The 19,201-nt window shown below is 39.1% G+C and overlaps 2 protein-coding genes across 2 annotated transcripts; both read left to right on the top strand.

The window, feature by feature from the left end:
- Positions 1–903: 903 nt before the first annotated feature.
- On the top strand, positions 904–5,271 carry LOC117290901 (transcription elongation factor SPT4-A-like). Its single transcript, XM_033772472.1, has 4 exons — positions 904–1,057; positions 3,278–3,384; positions 4,486–4,541; positions 4,989–5,271. Exons 1-4 carry the CDS (start codon positions 995–997, stop codon positions 5,108–5,110), a joined length of 348 nt encoding a protein of 115 aa, XP_033628363.1. The 5' UTR covers positions 904–994; the 3' UTR covers positions 5,111–5,271.
- A 3,198-nt stretch (positions 5,272–8,469) lies between these two features.
- Positions 8,470–19,178, top strand: LOC117290545 (RPA-interacting protein B-like). Its single transcript, XM_033771979.1, has 7 exons — positions 8,470–8,571; positions 11,949–12,155; positions 12,590–12,662; positions 14,025–14,136; positions 15,313–15,376; positions 16,647–16,784; positions 17,854–19,178. The coding sequence occupies exons 1-7, from the start codon at positions 8,470–8,472 to the stop codon at positions 17,881–17,883; spliced, it is 726 nt and encodes a 241-aa protein (XP_033627870.1). The 3' UTR covers positions 17,884–19,178.
- Positions 19,179–19,201: the final 23 nt, after the last annotated feature.

Below are 19,201 nucleotides of genomic sequence, written 5' to 3'. Positions count from 1 at the left end.
AAGTGGTATTTTTTCAAAATAAAGCTTTTGCCACTAATATATGTGTTTTGATGAGTGGAATGTGAATAAACAGTTAATTAAGGTTTTAAAAAATCAGTTCGTATGTTATTTACAAATTTAAGAGCAGACCCCGACCCGAGAGGGCGCTGTTCGTGACGTCAATCGAGGCAGACTTTGCCTGTAATGCGTAGAGTAAACACAACTGCAAAGTACATGTACGGTCCAAGTCGTGAGTTTGTACGTTTAAAAAAAAAAGAAAAGGTTTCTTTTTCCAGGTGTATTGCTGCTGAATGCAGAAAAACACTTTTTGTACCAACTCACGACTTGGACATACATGTACTTTGCACGTGTGTTTACTATACGCATTGCAGGCAAAGTCTGCCTCGATTGACGTCACAAAAGGGGTAGGCGGAGTCAGCCCCCCAAACAACTTTATATATATTTTAAACATGTAAATCGTGACAAACAAATACTAAAAATCAATCATTTTATAAATGTTTGAGCATAACCAACGACAGGAATTTTTTTTTCTCAGCATGATTAAGCCTGATGAAAATACAGACTGTAAGTAAACTGCATAGCTTCTGTCACCGGTGCAGCTTGCACAATCTCGCGGTAAACGGGAATCAAAGTTGGGGACCGTATGAGGGTCGATAACGTACGACGCTACGATAGTGCTTGAGTACGGTATGACTACAACTGTACTGTGACAATGGGTTTATCATTTCAAAGGAAAACAAGCGAAACTATATTATAACCCCAAATTATTTGTTTATCCGAGTGTGATGAAACTAACTCGTGGGGGCTTTCACAATTGGCGCAAGTTATTTTTATGGTTAACTGAAAAGGTTAGTTGCAGACGACAAGGTCACACACACACACGTAACGAGCAACACCGTTCAAGAGAGGGCGCTATTTAACACTACCGTATGAGATTTGTGCTCTCTCGCTCGATACTTTGTCATTTTTTGTCAACGTTTTCAACAGTTTGGTCATGGAGATTGTACCTAAAGAACTCAGGAACTTGCGGGCATGTCTCGTTTGTTCTTTAGTTAAGGTAATTATGTATATTTAATTGTTAAAACTTACGGACATTTGGTATTTGGTTAAAGGTAAATCTACTTTTGCTCTCGTGAATTGTTGATGAGACAACTCGGCATGTTATCAAAAGCGTTTGTTATGAGAGTACGACATGACCGGCGTGACAACTCGACCTTACATTTAATAAGACTCTAGGAGTCTAGTCTAACTGAAAAACTAGGACTGTAGTTACCCTTAATGAAAATGTCACCTCTAGTTTAATATAAATATAATTATATAGTTGAAAAAACCATAGTTGAACATGTTAATAATTTGTCTTGTTGGGTTTGGCTAAAAAAGTCAAGTGCTTGTTCTGTTGCATCTGCCGGATTCATCAAAGCTAACTTGCGCACTGCGTGTGGAAATTGTTGGTGCTTATATATTTCCCTTGGATTTGGCTAGTGTTGCGCTATTCACAGCAGCTGAGGAGAGTGAGTGCCAGAGTTAACAGTTGATACATGTATAAAGAATGAATCTTTGATTTTGAAGGCCCTAGCTTTGTGACCGACTTGAATGAATTTGTGGTTGTTTCCCCCTTGTATCTCTGGTATTGGGCTGAACATAGTTGTGAAGTGGAATGTCAACCAACCCATTTTTCATCTTGTACTGTAGAGCATACATACATAATTTTTGTTGATTTCTCCTGTTCTGTAGTGTGTTCCATCCCAAGTCATACTAGAACTTACGTTTGGTAACAGTTCCCGTATCTCTTTGTAGTTGCCTGTGCAAAATCTTGCTGCTTGACGTTGGACTCTTTCAATTGAGTTTATGTTCTGTTTTGTTGAGGGGTCCCATGCGAATGCAGCATATTCTAAGAGTGGTCTCACTAAGCTCAAATAGGCAGTTGATTTCACTTCCCTGTTACAGCTCCACAAATTCCTGCGGATAACATTCTGCACTCGTTTAGATTTCTTGATGGACTCCTGAACATGGATGTTCCAGCTGAGGGTATTAGATATGTTAACACCAAGGTATTTTGAGATGAGACGCTGTCCAAAAAATTGATTGCAAAATTTGTATTCATGCTGAGGTTGGTTTCTCTTGCCTATGGTCATGGTGCAGCACTTGCTTGGATTAAAATCCATTAACCAAGTGTCTTGCCAGGTTTCCAGGAGTTTCAGGTCATTCTGCAAAGTGCTGGTGTCCCCGTTGGTAGGATTTGGGGTGTAAAGCAAGCAGTCATCTGCAAAAAGCATAGGTCTGGGAGGTGATGTTGTTTGGAAGGTCATTGATGTACAACAAAAACAAAAATGGACCAGTGACAGTGCCTTGTGGCACACCAGGAGTGCAACTGCTGGGAGTGATGTACGTGTATGCCCATTATTTACGACTTGTTGGGTACATGTACGCCCCGTCAGATAAACCTGCGCCCATGTTGAGATCTCCCCACTTAATCCATAATATGTTTGGAGATAAGACAACAGTGCGGGACTTTGTCGAGTATGTCAGGATTGTTGGTGAAAACCAAGTCTCGAAGAAGTTCTCGGCGTTTCCCTGTTTTCTTATGGGTTGATTGACATGTTGAGTGGGCCCATGTTCTTCAACTACATGTAGGGTGACCAGTTGATCTGCAGCTTTATAGCTGTACCCGCTTCTGGTTGACACACAGTTGTTGTCACTCCAATTGATGTTGGGCAAATTAAAATGTTATGAGAGTTGATCTTATTTCCCAGGTTGCGAAAGTAACCCTTCTCCCGACGGCTGCATGGCCAGAGGGTTACGAGGGAATTTTGTCATGACATAGGCCTAAACACTAACAAAACATTTGTCCACAATGTCCTGAAAGAGAGAAATGCATTCGTAGTAAGTGAGTCCCATGGCAGAATATTTATTGGTCAGTTGGTGGCGACGTGCGGAAAATTATCCGAATATTTGACCGACATTTCGTTGTTATTATATTATTAGGAATGGCTTTTATTTTTAATTTTTTTTTATATTAAAAACCCTAATTAGGCAATTACAAACAAATCCCAAACATGCACGCCATAATCTGTCATTGATAATAGCAGGTCTTTTGTCCGGCATGTGTTTTGTTCAGAATACACCCATAAAACCCTGGGCAGCTCGAATGGCCGCAGGCCCGCCCCATTACTCAGACAATTACTTTTACTTACTTTAATACTTACTTCTACAGACTAATTATTTCACTTATTATCAATTCAATTCTTGTTTCTTTTCTTTGTTTCGTTATTCACAGACACTTGACCAGTTTGAACTGGATGGTTGTGATAACTGTGAGGAATACCTGCAAATGAAGGGCAACAGAGATATTGTATATGATTGCACAAGTACATCCTTTGATGGGTAAGTACAGGGTTCTACCTCTGCGTTGGTCCTCCTTGCCAAATGCGAGTGTAAACAGTAATTGGACAAGTCAAAAGGCACTTCTGTTTATAGTCTGTTGGGTCAGTCAACGATTTTTTACAATCCTGCATTCTTGTTAGGGCAGGGTTGTTTTTAGTTGTTTTGATTAATGGCCCCCCTTTGTCAGGAAAAGTTGTTTGGAATCAAAGGGGCATCAATGCAATGCCTAGGGATATTGAGGCATTAGCCTCGATTACCTTTGTGAAGTATCAGGTTTGATAATGGTTTCCTCAGGTGGGCCTGATACTTAAAGTCACCTGGAAATAGAATGTTTTTTCTTTCAAACATAAGAGTATATATGCTTACGAACAATAAAACAATTTTTTTAGTAATTGTTTGTCACGATTTATATGTTTAAAAAATATATAAAGTTGTTTGGGGGGCTGACTCCGCCTACCCCTTTTGTGACGTCAATCGAGGCAGACTTTGCCTGCAATGCGTATAGTAAACACACGTGCAAAGTACATGTGCGTCCAAGTCGTGAGTTGGTACATTTCAAAAAGTGTTTTTCTGCATTCAGCAGCAATACACCTGGTCGGCATTGCCGAAAAAAGAAAAAAAAAACGTACAAACTCACGACTTGGTCTGTACATGTACTTGCAATTGTGTTTACTCTACGCATTACAGGCAAAGTCTGCCTTGATTGACGTCACAAACAGCGCCCTCTCGGGTCGGGGTCTACTCTTAAATTTGTAAATAACATAAGAACTGATTTTTTAAAACCTTAGTTAACTGTTTATTCACATTCCACTCATCAAAACACATATATTAGTGACAAAAGCTTTATTTTGAAAAAATACCACTTCCAGGTGACTTGAACGGATTGCCTAAATGCCCCCAAGTCATTGCCTTTGTGCCCTTAAAGTAACCAGTAGAAATTTACAATTTCCTAATAGGGTGCCCTTACACAAGGTAAAAATGCCTTGGTGCCCTTGCCCTTTCAAAAATCATACATTACATGCCTGTTTCCTATATTAGTGAAATTAAACTTTATCAAAGGAGCTCTCATCAAATTTTACAAATTGTGTCTTTGTGTTTCAGAATTATTGCCCTCACAAGCCCTGAAGACAGCTGGGTTGGAAAATGGCAGAGAATAAGTAAGAATTGTTTCATGAAACTTGGATGAGTTATTCCTCAATTTTAAAACAGGATATGTTTCTCCTCAATCCTAAAAGGGGTTAACAGTCGGAGTAGTGTTAAGCCTGGTGAAGGAGGAGTGTTAGGCCATTCTGGTGAATGCGAAATGCGATGCGATATTTGCAAGAGAGTTGAGCACAACTCAACCCCTGCGAATCAATTATTGCAACTTTGTGACGCCAACATTCGTATCGCATTCGCATTCACAGGAAGTATGGGGCGAGCTTTATGTGTCATAGTTTCATTTTTAAAAGGTGGTGGAATCACTCAAAATCTGGAGCGGTTTTGTCCACGCAGGAAGAATAGTCTGTAATTAGAATACACATTTTGAGTTACTTATCTCACAGAAATGTTTCTTAGAGTTCTTGCCATGACCGTCCATTGCCCTTTTACATATATGACCACAGATCGAAATCAGAAAGGTTGCTATGCCATCTCAGTCACAGGGCGACTCCCGAATGCAGTCATCAGAGAATTAAAGAGTCGAGGAATTACCTACAGATCCAGAGACACCAGTACAAGATCATGAAGAACAATATTAGTTTACTTTTTAAGTGTTTGTCTCAAAAGTCTTTGCTTGTATTATTTGTCTAATATTGTTAATTATCCTACGAGGCGTGTCGTGGCCGAGCGGTTAAGAGCACCGAACTCAAGTTCTGCTGTTTATGTTCAGCAGAGTGTGGGTTTGAATCCCGGTCGTGACACTTGTGTCCCTGAGCAAGACACTTATAATTGCTTCTCTCCACCCAGGGGTAAATGGGTACCTGTGAGGGCAGAGTTGGTTATTGTGAGTGATAAGCTTAGTGCGCTACATATTTGGCGGCACAGGCTGATAACTCCCCAGGGAGCTGAGATGGTTTAAGGAATGACTTAAGGCCCAGTGACCAGGGGTAATAATGTTGAAGCAATGAGTGTCACTGCGCAACGGACCTGAGTGCTATTATAAGAAGCCACTACCTGAGTGCTATATAAGAAGCCACTATTATTATTATTATTACAAGTTCAAGTGGTAGCCTATACAGACAAATGTGGAGGGTTCTCCCCAATGCACAAGGTAGCGTATTTGGCCGATCTGTGCGAGTTGCGTGCTGATATGTGCACATTTCAGCCGAAAACCCCCCAAATAAAATCGTTTTAATTTTTTAGGACTAGTTTGACAACAATCATCACGATAAAACCATTTATAATGCCCCAGAATGCATAATAGGGCTTGTAAAACCAAGATAAACACCAAGTAAAAAACATTCGAAAGACCTTGTTTTCAGACCTTTTTTTTATCTGCCCTGTTTCATTCCAAACCGTTTTTTTTCTATGATGTGTTAATTAATGTAATTACTTCATCGGTAATAGTGATAAGCATAATTTATAAAATAAAGTTGAACTTGTTTACATTTGAATGACTTCTCATTATCAAGTCCATGCACAACTCACTGAGGGCAGTCTTCAGTGGTGCCCTTCAAGTATCATGTATAGACTTACTGTTGTTTTTGATGTGATCGTAAGATGGAGTATTTATTACCAACATGTGTTGAAGTTGGTACTAAATGCTCTGGCTTTCTCCAGAAGACGATCAGAGCATACTGATCGAAACGTCGAGTTGGAACCAGTGGTTCTTTTCAGAACCGCCCCAACTCATTTAGAGATAGTCATTACATGTTGTTACCGCAATACTTTCCATATCGTATTTCCACCATGCAAAGTTTCAAATCCTACTTATTCAACATGTGTGCCTCCACACATATAAAAGTAGTATTACAACATCTCCCTCTTTTTGAAATTAACAAACTTGAACAATCTTTTTAATAAAAAAGAAACTTGAGTGAGTATAATTTGTTTCGTTACAGTTGGCTTATTGGTATGAAACTCACAAACAAAGTGTGGACTGTGGTTCTTTCTCTGCCACTACTTGGTGGGAAAACTCTTACAAATTTAATAGCATGTAATATTAGAATGGGTTTAGAATAAAGTTAGGCTGCTGGCGTCACAACAGGCCTTGAACTGTGCTCCTGAAGGGGTACATCAAGTTCCCTCTGGTTAGGGGCATTGGGGCACCTTTATGAAGAAAATTTAAATTTGTACAGGAACCTTGCACAAGGCACCACAGCAAAAGCACATTGCACCACGACAATTACTGTTGATGCCATGGGTTATTTCAAAGCCTGCCACACCATGGTGGTCATAATGGGATAATATTTGCCTCATTATATTATCAAACAATAATTTTATTACACAATGTAAGGCCTGGAATTACACAATGGCCATGTCCTCTATTGCCTCTGGTCTTGGCCTTGGTGCCGCCCCTCCAGTGTTTCCCATAGACTAAAGACTTTAAGATTTTCGAAAGAGCCCTTTGCAAAAATGATGTGTCCTTGCCCACTTAAAGAATTAATTCCAGGCCTACAGTGTAAGGTGACACTTTTTCTGAAAAGAACTGAAAATAACCTAAAAGTGTGTTTTCTTCATTCTTGATGTCATTTTTGAATAAAATACATTTTTAAAAAGACTACTTTTGATTTTTGGATTGATTTGTTTTTGTATTTGGCTTTACTATCCTCAAGCACTTTATCAAGTACATGAAGTAATTACCAGGAAACATTTAGTCATGGAAAGGGTTATTTTATATTATTATTATTATTATTATTAAGCATTTAGGTACGCTATTCATGGTAAAACCATATCACAGCGTTTACAAAGAGCAATAAATTAAACATACAAACAAACAATAATAGAACAAAAAAAAATCAATTAGGAAAGAGGTAGGTTTTGAGAATCTTCTTAAACACATTCACTGTTTCAGCAGATTTAATATAGGAGGGAAGTTCATTCCACTATATGGGGGATTAGCAGTATTTTAGCACTACTGGTATAGGCAATGTGACCTGTGGCATCACATGTTTACAAAAGAGCCAAAGAGCCTGGGGTGGATTTCACAAAGAGTTAGGACTAGTCTTATCTCGAGTTAGGACCTGTTACTAATCCTAACTTAGGACTATCCATGCAATTTGTATATCTCTAGTCCTAACTCTTTGTGAAATCGACGCTTGGAACTTTCCTGCAGGCAAAATTTGTACACAGCCTAATGGAAGAAATCATAAAATTTGTTTATTTCATGGAGATTGCTCTGTCTTATTCTTATCAACTTTTGATATGATGAAAGGGGGGCACATCTCAAAACTTGTCCAGCTTTTACTGTCATAATTCTTAGATTTTTGTGAAAATTATGACACAAAATGTCAACTTTCCCATATGACCCGTGCAGTATTGTAAACAAAGTTCACATGGTCTATACCAAACAATTATAATACCAAAGTAAGGCTGAGATAGTCTGGTCACAAGTGATATAGCTAGCATTTCCAATGTCAGTGTGCATACATTATAGGCCTACAGGTTTTCGGAGGATAAATTAATGATAGTAGCACAAAAAAGTGACTGCTCTTAAAACAAAATTTTGCACAATTGTTGGGGGCAAAAAATAATTTAGATGCATTGAAACGTCCATGTTGCTTGACGGATTTATTCTTATTTTTAAAAATTCTTTACTGGTATTTTTACTGTACAAATCAGTGAATATGTTGAATGAAGTTACAATGTATTTGGTTCCAATCCCACATAGAAGTCACACACATAATCCACAAATCTCATAATCTTCGCAAACTATAGGATCAAATCTAAAACTATTTTTAAATAAATGAATCATGAAATATTATTCAAACTTTTTTTTCTATGTTTTTTTTTCATCTGAGCCCAAATTATTATTTTTTTTCTTGTGGTTTTCATTCCCAAATAATATTTGTATTAATTGCACCACACCATGTGCGGCAGAGATCGAGAGTTTGGGCAAAAGTTTTGTTTACCCAGAATTCCGTATTGAAACCCGCCATAATCAAAATGGCGACTCCCAGAGGAAAGTCACCAACTTCTGTCCGCATGGAAAAACATCGTGCATTGTACAAAAATACAAGCCCACAATGGCGAGATACATACAGAAAAGTAAGTGAAGCAGTTATGAAGTATACTGTGTCTTTTTGTTTTTTTGTAATTTGTGAGTAAAATGAAGAAAATTACGATCAAAGTTGTTGACACTTTACGTCAACGCCGACCGATGTTTTTTTTAATTGGCTATCTAGTATTGTATTTAAATTATATGGGGGACCGGGCGGAAAAGTTTCCGTATGGCGCCACCACTTTTTCATTCGATATAAAATAATATAGATGTATCTATTATTATTATTCTAATTTACCTCAAAATGAGATCCCTTTTTGTTCAAATGAGTGCAAAAAGTGGTGGTGCCATACAGAAATATACCCAACCTTTCTTGCAAACTCTGCACCAACAAACTCAGCACATTCACAAATACGAATATCTATCTATCTTCCAATAACTTTACATCCCTCCAGAGGAGTATAGTCGTACTGTGGTGCAAAGGTGCTTTGTCACAGGAACAAATGTAACACAAATGTGCTACAGACTGAGGTCAAGGTGCAAGTAAAAAGATGTCAGTGTGTGGTGTAGACTATCGGAGGGTGAGTGGGTTCAGGCAACTCCGGAAGACCTCCAGAGACTGAGCTGAAACCATGATGGCTGGTAGGGCATTCCAGATACAAATGACACTTGGCAAGAAACTATGCTGGTATGAGAGTATTGTACAATGCTGTTGTGTGAATTGTAGATGGTGGCCTCTAGTCTGATTTGATGAAGATGGGTGTAAGTACATGATACATAGGGTGGTGCCGCCGGGATGGCAACAAGACCGTGCACAATCCTATACATTATGATGACTTTGCTTTTGGCTCGGCGTTCATGAAGAGATTGCCATTGGAGGTTATTCAGCATCTGTGTGACACTGTTCTTTTGGTCGTAGTCAGCCATCACAAATCTTGCGGCACGCCGCTGAACCATGTCTATCTGGGAGATCTTGGGTGTGTGGGTCCCATACTGATGACGAGTACTCGAGGGTGGGACGTACATATGTCTTGTAGGCCAGTTCTTGATCTTTGGAGGGCATTTTCTGACGAAGAAAGCCAAGGCTGCTGTTGCTCTTGTTGCAGATGTTTTGGACATGTGGTTTCCAGCTGAGGTTTTTGTTGATGGTGACTCCCAGGTACTTTGCCTATTAATGGTTTCAAGTGCAGACCCATGGATTGAGTAAGGGGTAGCTCCCAGAATGTTGTTCTGTTTCTTGGAGATTCTGAGAACTTCACATTTGGCTGCGTTGAAAGGCTGAGGTTGGCAAGATCTTTTTGTAGTATAGTGATGTCATCTTGGGATTGGATTGGTCTATACAGGAGGGCGTCGTCAGCATGGAGGCGTATATTAGAGCTAACACACTTAGGCAGGTCGTTGATGAATACTAAGAACAAAAGGAGACCAAGGACGGAACCTTGAGGAACCCCTGATGTGACGCTGGCAACGTTGCTCTTTTTTCCCTCTAAGATGACTTGTTGGGTACGTCCTGATAAGAAATCACGAATCCAAGAGAGTAGCAAGCCTCTGACACCATAGTGATGAAGTTAAAGTAGTAGAAGCTGTGGAACTCGATCAAATGCCTTCAAGAAATCTAATAGGATGGCATCCATCTGCTGCTTGTCTCGGAGTCCTCTGGCTACATGTAGGTCAACTACTGTGATCAGGAGCTGTGAGTCGCAGGAACGCTTCTTTCTAAAAACCAAATTGGCAGGCTGTTAACAAGTTGTGGGTTTCAAGATGTTGAATTGTCTGGCTGTGGATGATATGTTCAGCCGTCCTGCAGATGATTGAAGTGAGAGATATTGGGCGGTAGTTTTCAGGTCTGTGTTTGTCACCCTTCTTGAAAATTGGTGAACTTGGCACCTTCTGTCGAAAACAGCCAATTATTATAATAACAATTGTATATAAATACAAGTTATTTTCGAATAGACAGAACAAATATTATTAGAAAAAGCTGTGAAAGCTGGATATTTTCCGAACTAAAATTGCCAGAAAAATACCATAGAAATACATAAATTTTAACACGCAGCAAATATAACGAAGTAATTTAAAAATAGAGACACACTTATGCACTGAACACCGCATGCGCAGTCAACTAGCATGCATGCACATAATTTTTGACTGGCTATAGGGCAAAAAGTCCCCACGACCATCAAGTCTGTCCATCTTCAATCAAACTCTTTTATGTGTTTAAAAGCCCAACTTGGCAATAGGCCGACATACCAAAATGGCACCGCGTTTCACCATTTCACAGACATGGATGCAAACAACATTTTAAGAACTGACTGCTGACTGCCCGAAAAAAAGGAGAAAAAAAACTTTCTTGAAAGTTAGCTAGAGTTACAGAGACATAAAATCTGCTGTTGCAAATCGTGCAAGTAATGTGTGTTACTTGGTTTCCACTCGACCCTTCAACAAGCGAACTGGTAGTTGCAGAGTTTTTTTGTCAAAAATAGGCGGGTGCCGAGTTTGCAGGGTGCCAAGTTTGCAGGGTGCCAAGTTTGCAAGGTGCTTACATGAAAGAGGTAATTCACCCGTATTCACCCGTTCAACCATTGATGATATCACAGTTCAATGTATTATTGTCACAGTTTTTTGGGACTAAAGGAACAAAATAAAGTTCATCTTTGTATTACACAGACACACGGACACATGTTGGATGGCATCTCGCTTAATATTTTTCTAGAGTAGACCTATCACATGAAAAGACATTTTTTTTACCCCATTTTAAGGTGAGGTTTGAGATTTGTAATTTTTCCTGACTTACGTAGAGGATTTATAATTGTTTTATAGGCCTAAAACTCCAAGCATACTGTTCTTTATCTTAGATGTCTACATTGGATCTACATGTACCACAAACTTTTGTAGCTATGTACATGTAATACATTGCTTGCTGCATATATGTATACATGTACATGCAGCAACAGGATTTAAAGGGAAGATACACGTTTGGTAATTGTCAAAGACCAGTCTTCTCGCTTTGTGTATCCCACATCAGCATAAAATAACAAGCCTGTGAAAATTTGAGCTAAATTGGTCATCGAAGGTGCGAGAAAAACATGAGAGAAAAAACACCCTTGTTCTGCTGTTGGACGAATTTGTGTGCTTTCAGATAGGAATAAAAGACTTCTGGCTAGAAGCCTATTATTATTTTAGTGAGAAATTACCTCTTTCTCAAAATCTATGCTATTTCAGAGGGACCCGTTTCTCACAATGTTTTATACTATCTAATGCTCTCCAATGCTCGTTACCAAGTCAGTTTTTAAGTTAATATTTGTTTTGAGTTATTACCAAACGTGTACATGTACCTTCCCTTTAACTGATCAAAATGCAGAATCTTTGTATAGGGATGTTAGACAACTATCTAATCATGTGTGTTTCGTTTTGATGCCCTTTACAGCGATGTTTTCAACGCCTCCGCAACAGTAGAGAGAATCTCCTACAGAAGTTCCGTAGTGGGGTTGATGGATCCTCCCCAGGGGCCAGTAGCCCTGGACGAGGCTCAGTGGTCAGTGAGGTTATGGCAGAGGAATGGAAGCTGATGCAATGGGAACACAGACAGGCCAGTGTTGAGATGAAAACCACCCATGGCTGCAATCCAGATGATGTGAGTAAATTTTGACTAATTTGAGGTTGAACAAAGAAACTTTTTCGAATGCAGAACAGGCCTAGAATTGGCCCACAGTAGTTGTTGTGATGCCCTGTGCTTTTGCTGTGGTGCCTCTTGCAAAGTTCCAATACAAATTTACTCAACACCATGGGAAGCAGAATTGTTGTAAACTTCTTAAAATCCTGGGGAACTTGAAGAGGATATTTTGTCACTGCTCTCGCCATCGCCAAATCTTAAGTGATACAATCATTCCTTTTAAAGGCATCATGACATAATCATCCCAAGGACTAACGTTTAAATCCTTGTCGGCATTCTCCTTGCTGGTACCCAATGTTAGAATCATTGCTTTCAGAGGGTTAAACTGTTGGACTGACCCTTAAACAGACTTTCTGCTCTGTAATATAATAACATAATATGATTTTATTTAACAGTCTATGGAGGACCTGAACAAGGATGGGTTTCTTTCCCTAATGGAAGATATTCAAGCAGAACTCATGATAGAAGGTATGCAGCAGGGCTCGAAATTAGCACTGAGGCCTGTGATTTTAGTTTTGTGCCTGTAAACTCACAATAGGGGTGTCATGGCCGAGCGGATAAGAGCACCAAATTCAAGCTCTGGTGATTCAGCGGGGTGTGGCTCCGAATCCCGGTCGTGATACTTGTGTCCCTGAGCAAGACACTTCACTATAATTGCTTCTCTCCACCCAGGGGTAAGTGGGTACCTGTGAGAGCAGAGTTGGTTCTTGTGATTGATTAGCTTTGATTGCGCTACATTTGGCGGCACAGGCTGTATACTCCCCACCAGGGAGCTGAGATCGTTTAAGGAATGATTTAAGGCCCAGTGACCAGGGGTAATAATGTTGAAGCGCCATGAGCGTCACTGCGTGACAGACCTGAGCGCTATATAAGAAGCCACTTTTATTATTATTATTATTATTATTATTATAGACCTTATGCACATGACGTCATTTCAGTAGGGCTCCCTCACCTAGAGTTCATAAGGAGATTGTTCATTGGCCAATACTGTGCGCCGCGCATACAAATCTGCGCGTCTCGATTGTTTCGTCACTGTTTTCCCCTCTAAGCTGGCGGCTGGATGACGTCAATGCATAAGCTCTATAGAACATGCGCAGTGGTCTAGTGTTTTAATTTGAATAAAATACCTACAATGTGTAATATCTTTGTGAAAAAAATGTTGACAGTGAATGTGTTAATTATATTTAAATTCTCTTTCAAGATTATCAAACACTTACTCGTAAACACAAATGAAGTACATGTAGTTCTTCTCTGAGTACTTGTTCAGCTCATGCTGACTCTGGTCTTGTAAAATAAATTCTGGCAAAAATTTCCAGCTACAAGCCTTGCAGTGTTGTGGATTTTTCTGTATTGCAACAAACCTTTATTATTAACAGGCCTGTGGTTTGAATTTGTTTTCTAAAAAATTTCAGTCTTGTTGCTGTTGATTTACCTACTCTTTCAAGCTCAGATTTGATTGAGACATCATACAGATTTCAGACTTGGCCCTTGTTATGACCAGAAACCTTTAGATTTTGAAATGATGTAGAGAGTCTGATACATGTAACATCCGGGGGAAGCATTCAGGGGGCTTCATCTCAAATCTGAGAGGAGACTGTTGTCAAGTATTCAAATTTTTTTATTTTTACACAATCTCAAGAGAAGAGGTTTGCCCCAGTGTTTCTGGCATAGTCAGCAGCAGATTGCACCCTTCACAGTGCGTAAACCATTTAATGTTTAAGTGTTAGGTCTGATAATTCAAAAACTTAGCATACCTGTCAGAAAAAAAATTCTGTGTAGAATCATAAAGAAAGTATTTAAAAGAATTATTTATTTCATCCTGTGTATCAGAGAATGCCATCATAGCAGAATATGAAGCCAGTTTGCAATTAGCGGAAGCGTCACTCAGTGCCACAGTAGAACAACTCCACTCAGATGATCTCATATGCCCCATCTGCAAAAGGTTAGTGAGTTTATATACCGAGTTTACTGCTGTATGACCTTAAACTTAATTCAATTCAACAAACAGCGCCTTGTTGTTAGACAATTTTTTACAGGCAACTTGGAGGCAACTAGACTGTAGTCCCCTGTCTTTTATCCGCAAGCAAAAAACAGGTATTGGTTTTATTAGAAAACCAGTGAGTTTATTGGATACAATGATCTCATTAGATAGTTGTGCAGTGACATATAATAATAATTTGGGGGCTAATCGTCCTTACTCGACTCGCAGCTAGAGCTGAATTGCGAAGGACGCGGCTACAAGGGGTTCGAAAAGCAGGCATGCAAGGGTGCATTCAGCTGCCAGCCACATCAACCCATTATGACCACGGAGCACAGCCAAGATCGAAAGTGTTTGATTTTTTCCTGAGGGAGGAAAACCGGATAGTCTGGAAAACCCTTGTGGCACAGCAGAGAACCAACACACAACTCAACTCACATATGGCCCCGACCGGGAATCGAACCGGGGTCACCTTGGTGAGAGGCGAGCGCTTTACGCACAAGCCAACCGTGCCACCCAAAATATGCTTTCCATATCTGTGTTTTGATTGGTCTGAGGTGATGTGGATGCACCTGTCAAGCATCACCTCGGACCAATCAAAGCACTGGCATGCAAAAGGAATACTTTGGCAGCACGAGATACACTATTCCAAGAGTTTCTCTCTATTACCAAGAGGTTTATAGGGAAACTGAATTGCAAATGTTTTTTCTTCAAGATTGCTTGGGGCTGGTTGCCTTTAGACTGCCATTGTGTTACATTTAAAACAGTTACCAACAGTACAAATGTAGCTAATTTGTTTTGGACAGACGGGTTGGCGCAGTAGTATCTTTCTTGGCCTTCCACCTGTAGGACTCACGTTGGGGGCACTAATTGAATTGGGTTTTCAGTCCCTTTCTGACTGTGGGTTGTCGCTGGAAAATTTCGGTCTGGTTTTCCTCCTACATCTTAAACTGAAACGTCCTTCCTTGTCTTCTCTCCATTGGGTTCTTGGCTAGTAAATTGATTCAGTTCATTTTTTCTGAGAGTCCTTGGCTTCACAACCAGAATTGATAAATGAAATGAAAAGCATTTATTAAACAAGTATTATTTAATATTTTTTAAATTTGTATTAACTGTCACGATCAATATTTGTCTTTCTAGAAATCCTCTGATGTTAAGTAAAGGGATAATTTTCTGCTCTTGTGGAACAAGGATAAACACAGAGGTAACTATTAATTTTGTGTCATTCCAAAACCATCATTAACAAAACAAATTGTTATGGTGTGATGGCCTAACTGTCATGCGCATATAACTGGAGTGCTTGTGCCTTAGTCATCAGAATGTGGGTTCAAATCCAAGTTAAAAACATGTGTCCTTGAGCAAGACACTTAAAGATCAGCTTAAGATCGAAATCACTCAAACTATTTTGACTATTTGTCCTTGATTATTTTGTTTTTAGCTATTACTTGGTCATGAGTGCAAAGTTTCCCCCTATAGTTTATTGAAATTTGATTAAAAAAACTAGCCCCCCCCCTGCTTTGAAGTTTGAACTTGTGCAGTCATAGCTACTAGAATCAGTTTTGTTTAGCAATTGGGGAGTTATGTGACGCTAGGTGGCAGCAGACTTGCCAGTTGAATCCATTGTTCTCTGAATGTGCCCATGCTCAGAACTACTGTAGACATTAACAATGAACATTTACCTGGTAAGTCTGCTGCCATGTAGTACTCAAAAGATTCCCATTTGTTTTTAATAAGGGAATCAATGTGTGGTGAAAAGGTTTTCAACTAGTGGTTTAATCCCAACGAGGCCTGGTTCTTGATAATTTTACCCAGAGGTAAATTATCAAGAACCAGGCCTCGGCGGGTTTAAACCACTAGTTAAAAACCGATTCAACACACTTTGATTCCCATTCATAATACTTTTTCGGTCAAAAAACATCAACACGTAGAATAAATGCAAAAATTTTAATTTTTCAATGATTTCTTTCAACACAACACCCCTCCAGCTATGAAATGGTAAGGCCCAGTCAAGGCCCTCGGGTAAACAACTCCTTATAAGGGAATGCTGTGCGCAGCGTGCCTATCGCGTGATGTGGCACAACTGTCTCGGCCTGGCTCTCGACCAATAGGAATGGAGAAACTGTCATATAAACACAGGTGCAAACTCGCGTGTAACGCCCATGTTTCAACACTTTTTACTGGTCATAAACAAAGGTTTATACACACCCACGTGACGCACTCTCCACCAATAGGAATAGCGAAACTGTCTGAGGTATTTATGAATGGAAATTTGGTATCCTTTGAACTACACCAAGTAAAGAAACATTCAGTTAAAAAATGTATCCCTCCTCTTTTTTCCCTTTCTGTGTAAGCAAGCTGTTGATACTTCAAGTTTAATGATTCGCATTCTTGTATTTGATTTTGTATTTGCTGATTCAAATCAATTCTTGAATATTTCGTTTTCAAAGTACATTGTTTTCTGCTTTCATTATTAGCAAGACTGCCTGACCCTGGCCAATGTCAGACAACAGCTGGAGGAGGGAGTGAGTCAGCACAGTGGAAGATGCCATGGCCAGCCTGAGTTTACAATCACCGATGCCTTCAATGCACACAACCTCTTATTATCTTGTCAGGTATGAATGTCTGATGTAGACTGGTCCCCTGTGATACAAACAAGTTGATTCTTGCAGTAGAGGCTACAATTTACCAAAGTCACGGTTTATGGCAATTTGACTAGAGCAGAGGCCTTAAAATAATCTACGCCACCCACAACAATTGTCGTGTTGCTCTGTGCTTTTGCAGTGGGCCCTGTGCAAGTTTCCTGTTCAAGTTTACAGAAATAAATGGTTATGCTTTTAGTGCTGCAAGAATCACTAATGTTATAATGTAATGTACCCCTTACCGAACCCCACACATGTACACACACAACTCTCAGCCAATGATAGCTCTTCATTGACTTAAATACACTTTCGGTACAGAAAAAAAAAAAAAAGTTCACACAGATTTACAAATAATTCACAGGGTTTACAGAAGGTAATGGTGAAAGACTTCTCTTGAAATATTATTCCATGAAATGCTTTACTTTTTGAGAAAACAATAAGACAATATCAATTCTCGTTAGCGAGAATTACGGATTTATTTTAAACACATGTCATGACACGGCGAAACGCGCGAAAAACAAGAGTGGGTTTTCCCGTTAGTTTCTCCCGACTCCGATGACCGATTGAGCCTAAATGTTCACAGGTTTGTTATTTTATATATAAGTTGTGATACACGAAGTGTGGGACTTGGAAAATACTGTTTACCGAAAGTGTATAATGGCTTTAAGTGAGGGGATTGTGTTTGGCTTGTGACATCAAACGCAAGGGTTTTATCTATACTCATTGCTCCGATAGTGTAACGACTCTCCCTCCATGGCTACCTCTTGTTTAGCACATTATAACTAATGGTGTAGTAAGTCATGATCTTGGGTTAACTGAAAGACAGTTGGTAAGTTTATAAAACGGACAATGGGGATAAAGTTACCCAATAAAGTCTCACAGCCTCTTGAAAAAAACAGAAATGTGCAGTCTCTATTTAGCACAAAGGCTTACTATGGACTTAAAAGTTATCCATTATTAAGAAATCTAACAGCCTCTTTTTAGGGCAAATGCTTACTATGGACATTCATACATGTGTTAATTTTTTTTCATTTTGTTGCAGATGTGTGACTTCCTATTCATTGTGATTTAAACTCAACCTTTTGAGTGACCGATGCAGCGACTGAACAAATGAATTCCGACACCGAGAGAAACCAGTGCTAGAGATTACACAGGTTGGCTGAAAAAATTGCACTCTCACAAAGCACTAAGATTCACCCTAACTTTTGTCAGTGCCTACTTTCTTTTGCATTTGGATTCTAAAATGCCCAGCTTTTAAAATGTTTTCAAAGTTCTCTTTTGAAAAAAGACCCAGCATATGCAATAACCAAGTTGTGAAAGTTAATTGTCATTCAGTCATCAGTCACAACACAAAAGCTTTAAACAGTATTTCCATGTTTTCTATAGCATTGTCAGCCGAGAAGTTGTAAACCTGCACCATTCATTGTTGATAAAGATTTGTGTACATATTCAAGACTTATATTTATAACTTATATGATTGTGATATTCTATGTGTAAGCAACTTAACGTTCATAAAATGACGGAAGGTTTACATTTGGTAATCACTCTTAAAATTAATGGCAATAAAAACTCATCGGTTAAAAGCCTACAGCAGCATTCGATAGCAAAAAACTTTTGAAAAATACCTTTTTATTTCACTTCAAAGTAATCTGGTTGTGTAAAAAGATGTCATTTTTTTTCACTCAAAATTTGAATCTGAGAAGCGTTACTGTCAGCAATGTGCTCAGATTGTGTACAACTATTAGGATTATTATTCCTGCATGGACATAATCATTGCGGGTTTTCGGCGATATCTCAAAACGCAATCACCTTTTGAAATAAACTTGTTCACATATCAGTTTTATTGTATACATCTACATATAGGATAAAACAATCTAACACTTCCCAAAACCAAATGTGTACTTTGCCTATAAATCAAAGGAGTGAACTTGTAATTTTTGTTTTATAAAAATGTTTGTTTCTATTCAGCATTATTTTGAGTTGATTACTGTAAACTAACCATGTTAACACATATTTTGAAAATAAAAACCACAAAAAGGACACCTTTTTTGTTTTCTACTTTTTACATTTTATTTACAATCTGTACATTCAAATGATCTTGTCCCATGAGTTTTCATCTTTGCAAGGTGGATCACTGAAAGCCCATTCACAGATGATGTCATCATTCAAAGCATCACTGGTGTGGTTTTGAGTCCATAAAATGCACATAATTGGGCCTAGAAGCAATCAAAGAAAGTTTACTGGTCATGCCCACAATGTGTTGTTTTGTGCTACAGACTTTGTGGAAAGGTTTGGGGTAACGCCATGTAATGACTATCTCTAAATGAGTTTGGGTGGTTCTTTTCAGAACCCCAACTCATTTAGAGATAGTCATTACATGGTGTAACCGC

This window comes from Asterias rubens, chromosome 5 (genome assembly GCF_902459465.1).
Source record: "Asterias rubens chromosome 5, eAstRub1.3, whole genome shotgun sequence".
Classification (NCBI taxonomy): Eukaryota; Metazoa; Echinodermata; class Asteroidea; order Forcipulatida; family Asteriidae; genus Asterias; species Asterias rubens.
Note: the sequence above shows the minus strand (reverse complement) of the source record. Positions and strands in the feature narration are given on the sequence as shown.